This window comes from Pezoporus wallicus, unplaced genomic scaffold, assembly GCF_028554395.1.
Source record: "Pezoporus wallicus isolate ANWC-B61680 ecotype Strahan unplaced genomic scaffold, APGP_CSIRO_Pwel_v1 contig_2908, whole genome shotgun sequence".
NCBI lineage: Eukaryota > Metazoa > Chordata > Aves > Psittaciformes > Psittacidae > Pezoporus > Pezoporus wallicus.
Window position 1 is genome coordinate 8,858,206 of NW_026642179.1, and position 7,649 is coordinate 8,865,854.

Consider the following 7,649-nt stretch of genomic DNA (forward strand, 5'->3'; position numbering starts at 1 on the left):
CTGCAGTGGGGAAAGGCACAAATGCAGCATTTACACTGTGCTTGTTATCATACAGTCTAGAATAACATGCTGTAATTAAGGGATTAAAAAGAAAAAAGTTTATTACTTTATGTGTTACACCATGAATAATACTGTTTACTAACATACACTCTAAAGAACCTTCTTGTTAGCAAGTGCTGCAGCTCGCTCTTCAGTGACTCGATGGGAAGCTTAACATGAGCTGGCAGTGTTTGCTCACAGCCCAGAAAAGCCAACTGTATCCTGGGCTGCATCAAAAGGAGCGTGACCAGCAGGTCAAAGGAGGATCCTGCCCCTCTACTCTGCTCTCGTGAGACCTCACCTGGAGTATTGTGTGCAGTTCTGGTGTCCTCAACATAAAAAGGACATGGAACTGTTGGAACAAGTCCAGAGGAGGGCCACGAGGATGATCAGGGGACTGGAGCACCTCCCGTATGAAGACAGGCTGAGAAAGTTGGGGCTGTTCAGCCTGGAGAAGAGAAGGCTGCGTGGAGACCTCATAGCAGCCTTCCAGTATCTGAAGGGGGCCTATAGGGATGCTGAGGAGGGACTCTTCATTAGGAACTGTAGTGACAGGACAAGGGGTAACGGGTTAAAACTTAAACAGGGGAAGTTTAGATTGGATATAAGGAGGAAATTCTTTTCTGTAAGGGTGGTGAGGCACTGGAATAGGTTTCCCAGGGAAGCTGTGAATGCTCCATCCCTGACGGATTTCAAGGCCAGGTTGGACAGAGCCTTGGGTGACATGGTTTAGTGTGAGGTGTCCCTGCCCATGGCAGGGGGGTTGGAACTTTACGATCTTAAGGTCCTTTCCAACCCTAACTGTTCTATGATTCTGTGACTCCAGGGCAGCTCAAAAACTGACCCTATAGAAACCATTCACTGTACTGTATACAGGGCTTGTGAAAGATGTCAGAGCTAGCCAAGATAGGTCACACTCCTGTTTTAGTTGCACAACAGGTAGGTTTTCAAGTCTAGTTTCTTGAAAGAACATTGAGAAGCCTATTGCACCTGCTAAAGGGAAAGGAGCAGTGCAGCTCAGGGCACATTCACAAGGCTGTTCTCCCTGATCCCATGTTGCAGAGCTGTGTGCCAAGGAAAAACTTACTTGCAAGTAGCTCCCTGTCACTTGGCAGTGTTGGGCAGTTAAGAAAGCATTAGCCTGCAGAAGTCTCCATACTGAGGGTAAGCAGCATAACTTCATACAGCAGTCTCCCAGGCAGTAAACCTGATTAATACTCTGGTGGCAAGATCCTCTAATTCGTGGCTAATGAAAGGCAACTGGAGATGAACACAATGCTTTTCTATTAAGCTCTCCTAGAAGATTAGTATTTGTTGGTATATCTGAAATACAAAGTTTGCTAGCAGTGTAAGTGTGGCTACTAAAAGAAAAGAAAAAATAAAAATACTACATTACAGACTACTACCAGCACTAGTTTGGATTTTAAACACACAAGAATATTAAATTTGCATTCAGCCATCTTCATAGTGCCAAAAGGAGGCAAAACTGGTTGCATGGAAACTGTATTGCTACTCCTTCAGCTATTTTGAAAAGTTATGGTGTTAACTGTTAAATATGTGAACTGAAACACAACACAAATCAAGATCAAATGAAGATTTTGAACATCAGAAAGAAGATGCTGAAGATGCTTTTGCCACACCAGGCTATAGCAAAAGGCTTAAAGGCTAACACCGAAGACCACCCCACTGGCTTACACATAGCTGCATTAACCCTTGCTCTTTGCAAGTGATGGCAAAGAACCTGGCCAGAGCAAGCATTAATAATACTAGACTATAAATCAATGACTCATTCTGCTTTATTTTTTGTGCTTCTCAGACAAGATTTTCCAGAAATACTTTCTACATGTTTTTCCCTTATTTCTCAAGAACTTGTGAAACATGGGTAGGCTGCCATCTGGTAAGCCAGCAGCATACCAGCCTTCCCAGGGCTTCTTTGCCTGTAACCCAGGCTGTGTTTTATCATTACAGAGTTTGAGTTCCACTTCATAACTTAACAGTAACTAAGTGGCACACTTTGGTACACGTGGACTGCAGTCAAAAATATCTGCATAATATTTCTTCCCTCCCTTTCTTTGTTTCCATTTTCGAGGAGAAATAAAACAAACCAAGCCCAAACAAAAACCAACCAAACTACAACCACAAACCCTTCCTTCAGTTCTGGTACACAGAAATTAGTCTCCAATAGCAGAGCTTGCATTTGGGAGAAGCAATACAAACCCTTCTATTGCTACCAGGATATTTCGTCTCCATAGCAGTAGCCTACGCACTTGCCTGGGGGTAACCTTCTGGTATACCCCATACCATTCCCTTGCTGCTCTGAGGTGAGATTCTATAATCAAACCATCTTACACCTCTTGCTGAGTTTTACAGAAGCTTGAAACCTTTCTTCACACTGCCTTGAAAATCTACAGGTATACTCTCAAGCTGCCATTGGCCCACCATGCAAACTACAGGCGGCTTTTGATTAAAATCAGCACATCAAGAGCAAGACAGGGTGTGCATGGGGGGGGAATTCCTTTCACCCCAGCATTGATTTAGGCCATTACCAGTGCCTTGGAAGCTTCACTACTCCTAGCAAGACTATGTAGCAGGTCAGAGATCATTACTGGAATCAGTACTTACAGAGCAATACAAAAACCAGCTCTTCTCACCCCAGGAAGAGGGTTGGGACCCTCTTCTAACACACTGCCTGCTGTGAAACCCCAGGGATGTTTCCAGGTTTGTCTGGTGACAACACAGATATAACTCAGTTCCTGGGGATGGGTGGTTACATGCCTGACATCAGAACTGCCCCTAAATGAAAGTTTAAGCAGCAGTGGGTTAGCGCTGTCCAAGCACGTCAGGCTTTTTAAAGCTACCAGCAAAAAGTAAAGTGCTTGCACTAGAACAAACAACATAGCTTAAAAGGGTCAAATCAAACAGAGCTCTGGTGCAAACTTATCTTCTGACACAGCCAGAAGCATCACTTAAGGAGATAATAGAAGGCAGTAATTTCTACAGTTCTCTTTGGTTAAGGCAAGGGCTGACAGCTCCCTGAGTCCTCCCAGCTCAGAAGATTGTGTTAAAGTATCAGCTGCCATGTTCAAAGCAGCCTGTGCTACCAACAGAAACAATCTCTGAAGATGCTCACCAGCTAAATTGCAAAGTAGAGATATCAAGAGAGATGGCTCAAGGCCACATAGCACGCTCTCATCACTTGACTAAAGTGAAATCAAACAGCCTCAGAAGAATGATGACTTCCAAGTTCTTTCTAAAATCTCTCTTCAACACGGGCACTGGCTCTTCTCCACACTTGGACTGGCAATCACTGGCCTGGAATCTAGATAGATGCTGTTTGGAGGGTTCTCTCCATGAAGCTGTAAGGTATTACGGGCTATTAGCTCCTTGGCCATTAGCATGAACACCTCCTCTATGTTTTGAGCTTCTTTAGCCGATGTCTCCAGCACAGCTAAGAGCCCATGCTTCTCCGCCAATGTGCAGGCATCTTCAAACAGAACTTGGCGCTTATCCAGTGAATCCGATTTGTTCCCTTAAAAGAAGGAAAATACATAATTCAATAACTTAGTTTCTCAACAAATTAATCTTTAAATGCAATAAATTAATTCAGTTTTGTTAAGCAATAGATTTACGTTAAGAATGGAAGTTACTGCAAAAAAAACTCAACAAAACAACCAACAACCAAGATGTAAGCCACAAACAGAATGTGGATCAAAACTGCAGCTAGCAAATAAGTTAAAATCCAAACAAAACCTAAACCCCTGTGTTTATCTACTTACTTGCTGTAGGCAGTGATGCCAGAGGATTATTTGGAAGCAACTTTTGGTCCCTATCCCCTAGTGTTCTTAAACATTAAGTAGCTTTTAACTTAGATACTAAAAAATATAGAAATCTTGTACACAGCAATGTGTACACAGCAAACCAAAGCTGTGATTGTACACAGCAAACCAAAGCAATTTTGCATGAAGGTTTATTCCTCGCTCAACCTTCAGTGGAAGCCGCATGTGTTATGCTATTGTCAAGCCACCCTAATTCATCTCAAGGTGGGTGCTCAGCTCCGAAGATCTGCAATGTTGTTAGCCTAAAGCAGATCTCCTCCCCCCAGAAAGCCCCACTAAACTCCAGAAAGAGCCTGGCTAACTTAATCAGATTTTCACATGACCTGTTTATACACATCAGCCATGGATTATGTCAAAAAAGACAAGCATTCACACCAGCCACCATAATGCTTAAAATATATACTTACTAAGTTTCCACATGTCTAAATTTAACTTTCACTTGAAGCAGTTCAAATCCGTCAGAGGTCATGAAACACCTCAGATAAAATACCTTTGCCTATTTAAGCAGCTGCAGCACATGTGAAATTATCATCAGTTCTGGTACATGCAGTACCTGGCTGAAGTCTACATTCACAGTTTCAAGACAACCCTTCATCAAATTCAAATCTTGAATTTGAATATAAGCCAACTCCCTTCCCATTAAGTCCCTTTGTTTTTCTAAAAGGAAAAGAAACCAAAACATCAACCCACCCCAAAAAACACATCTTGCTTGAGGGTTATTTGCCTTCTTAAAAAGATTCCCAACCTCCTTTCCTCCTTCAGTTCCAGATGGGAAAGTTGGACTTCATGCTAGAAAGTTAACCTCATGCTAGAAAGGTGTACAACATGACTGTGTGTAATGAAACATACAAAGACTTCCTGCCACAGTAAGTAAAGCACCAGCTCTGGAAGAAAGCACCAAGCTGGATCCTTGTTAAAAAGCTTCATTTTTACCAACTTCAGACCTTCTTTCTTTAAAGAAAAATAACAAATCCTACCACCGTCAATCCTCACAATACACACAGGTAGGTCTTACTCTTCAGCTTAATGAGAAGAGTTAGAAAAGCCCTACCAAAGTTATTTATTCCCCCACCAACACCTCTTGACTCATTCCAAGCACTGTGGTTACATGCAGGTCAGGGTTTGTTGTTTGTTTTTGCAGAGGAAGAACAGGAAGAACTACCACAGCACAGTAATCTGCAAGGAGCACAAGCAGATGCTTAGGACCCATGCCAGCTGTGCTGCGGGGCTCGGCTGCCTGTCTCCAAAAGCTGGTTTGGGCTGCTGTGGCTGCGCGTGCTGCTCTCGGCACAGTGCCACAGCAGAACAGGCAGAAGCAGGGGAATGTAAATAAAGGTTCTGTCATTTTACTACACCGGTTCTCTCACTTGCAGCTTCTTCCATGGGGAGGGAAGAGCAATAACAACTTGAAACACAAAGGGAAAGAACCACGCTGCTTCCTACAAGCTCCATTCCCAGCAGCTCCTACCCACTCCTTTCCTGAAGGGGCAGAGCTTCCTGAATATAGTGGAGGAAACAAGGAGGAGCAATGCAAGCAGACTACTTCATGCTCTGCAAAAGCCATGTCCCCAGTCTACTGTCTTACCTGATCAGAGTCCCATTACAGACCAATGCGCAGGCTTATCAAAAGAACAGAGGAAAGATGAGAACTAGGAGTTGTGTTGCTCTGTGCATTCCCCTTCCTGAATTATTGAGCTGCTAAATTCCTGCACATCAGGAGCATAGGGTAAAGCTCACTGCAACTCCAACCTAAATTCAACCTAATTCAACCTCAGAGTTGTCCTTGCTTGCTAGATTAGCAAGCTTGTTGTATTATTCCAGCAAGAAAGAAACAAGGAAAAAGGTTTCACTGTACTATGAGCTTGGTCCTGCTGTGACTTTCCTCATTTTCTTTAAGCTCAGGACAAACTGATACACTTTCTGATCTCTTTTAATCAAAACTGCATTCTTCTTTAATGCGTAGTTTATAGAGGCTTCAAGTAGTGGAGGAAAAGCGAGGGGGATTTTACACACATATTAAAAACTACATAATGTAATATCTAAAATTAGATTCCTACCAATTAACATCATGACCAAGTTTGCAGCACCATATTTTTCAATTTCATGAATCCAGTGAGGAATGGATTCAAATGTGGACCTCCTAGTAAGGTCATAGGCAAGGATGGCCCCATGGGCACTCCTGTAATAAGACTGGGTTATTGTCCGGAAGCGTTCTTGACCAGCTGTGTCCCACACTTGGATCTGTAAGAGAAAGGGTGATAGTTGTAAAGACAAGTGAATACTGCTTCCTTGGTGTCTGCCATCACTAGCTATGCTTTGGAAACCCCTTGTCTAGAAGGCAGCTAGACCTGTCCCAGCTCACTCCATTACACCACAGTAGTGACTTCGCACTCTCTACATCTCTACAACGAAGAGACATTTACATGCCTGTAAAGACGATCCAACCAGACCAAAGGGAAAGCTGCAAGCTTTTGCAAACTCAACTTTGTAAAGAGACCAAGAAACTCAGTTTCAACAACTGTACTAAAAGATACAGAGTGTTACAGCCTTATAATAGGCAAGGAAGAAAAGCTAAGAAGCTCTGATGCAGGGCTGGGCAGAACAAAGCCATATAAAGGGCAGGCATCTGAATTCTCATCCGCACATAGAGGCAAGTTGTAGATAACAAATTCTTCTGGTGTTTGTCTTACAAGTCTTCATCTTCCGTCAAATCAAGTACACTCCAAAGCAGAGCTTTGCAAAGTAGAGGGGTTTCCCTCCTCAGTGTCCCAGTCCAGAGGAGGGCCACTGAAGGTGCTCAGAGTGTGGGCGCACCTCTCCCATGAAGACAGGCTGAGAGGAGCTGTGGCTGCCCTTGGAAGCGCTCAAGGCCAGGTTGGACGGGGCTTGGAGCAACCGGGTCTAGTGAAAGGAGTCCCTGCCCATGGCAGGGGGGTTGGAACTGGATAAGCTTTAAGGTCCTTTCCAACCCAAACCAGACTATGATTTCCGAGTGAAGGAAGAGACACTCCCTTCAAACCAGAGCTGGCTTTCAAAAAACTATCTCCATAGAGGCAAAGCATGAGCCCTCTCCAAAGACAGATCCAGAAAAGCCGCAAGAGTGAGTATGTACCAGCTTAGGGTGAGTGTACCGAGTCAGTGTGACTGCCTCCCCCAGGGGATCCTCCCACGGGAAAAGATCCCCCCGGAAGCACCCCTGGCCAGCATGAAACCCAGCTCTTGCTACTGCCTTCAGTGGGGCCGGGCGGGAAGTGCTGCAGTCCCCCCAGCCCCTCACCTTCACTTTCTTGCCGTCGATGTCCATGGAGCGCACGGTGAAGTCTACGCCGATGGTGTTCTGCTGCTTCTCGTTGAACTGCCCCGTCTTGAAGCGGTGCACCACGCACGTCTTCCCCACGTTAGAGTCCCCGATCAGGATGATCTTGAAGAGGTAGTCGAAGGCATCGTCCGCGCTGGAGCTGGGGAAAGGCATCGCGGCTGCCGGGCGGGCCGAGGTGCGGCAATGAGAAGGACCCCAGCTCCGAGGGCCGCAGAAGGAGCCCTGTCCCGGCCGCTGCCCGCTCACCTGCTGGCGCTGCCCTGCCAGGACAGGTACCGCCCGCTTTGCACCGCCCCGGCCCTCTCGGGGCCGGCGGGAGATGTAGTTTTCGCCTTCCTCCGCCCGCCCTGCCCCGCAGGCTCCGCCGGGCACCGGTGCGGCCGTCGCTCGCTCCGCGCGCTGCCAGGCGCGGCAGCAGGCGAGGGGCCCGGCTCGCCCGGGTCACAGCCGCAGTG

At 45.8% G+C, this 7,649-nt stretch overlaps 1 protein-coding gene across 1 annotated transcript; it reads right to left on the reverse strand.

Moving 5' to 3' along the window:
• Nucleotides 1-1,817: 1,817 nt before the first annotated feature.
• On the reverse strand, nt 1,818-7,633 carry RAB19 (RAB19, member RAS oncogene family). Its single transcript, XM_057427864.1, has 3 exons — nt 7,153-7,633; nt 5,933-6,116; nt 1,818-3,568 (listed from the first exon to the last, which is right to left on the reverse strand). Exons 1-3 carry the CDS (start codon nt 7,345-7,347, stop codon nt 3,303-3,305), a joined length of 645 nt encoding a protein of 214 aa, XP_057283847.1. The 5' UTR covers nt 7,348-7,633; the 3' UTR covers nt 1,818-3,302.
• Between the last annotated feature and the right edge of the window lie 16 nt (nt 7,634-7,649).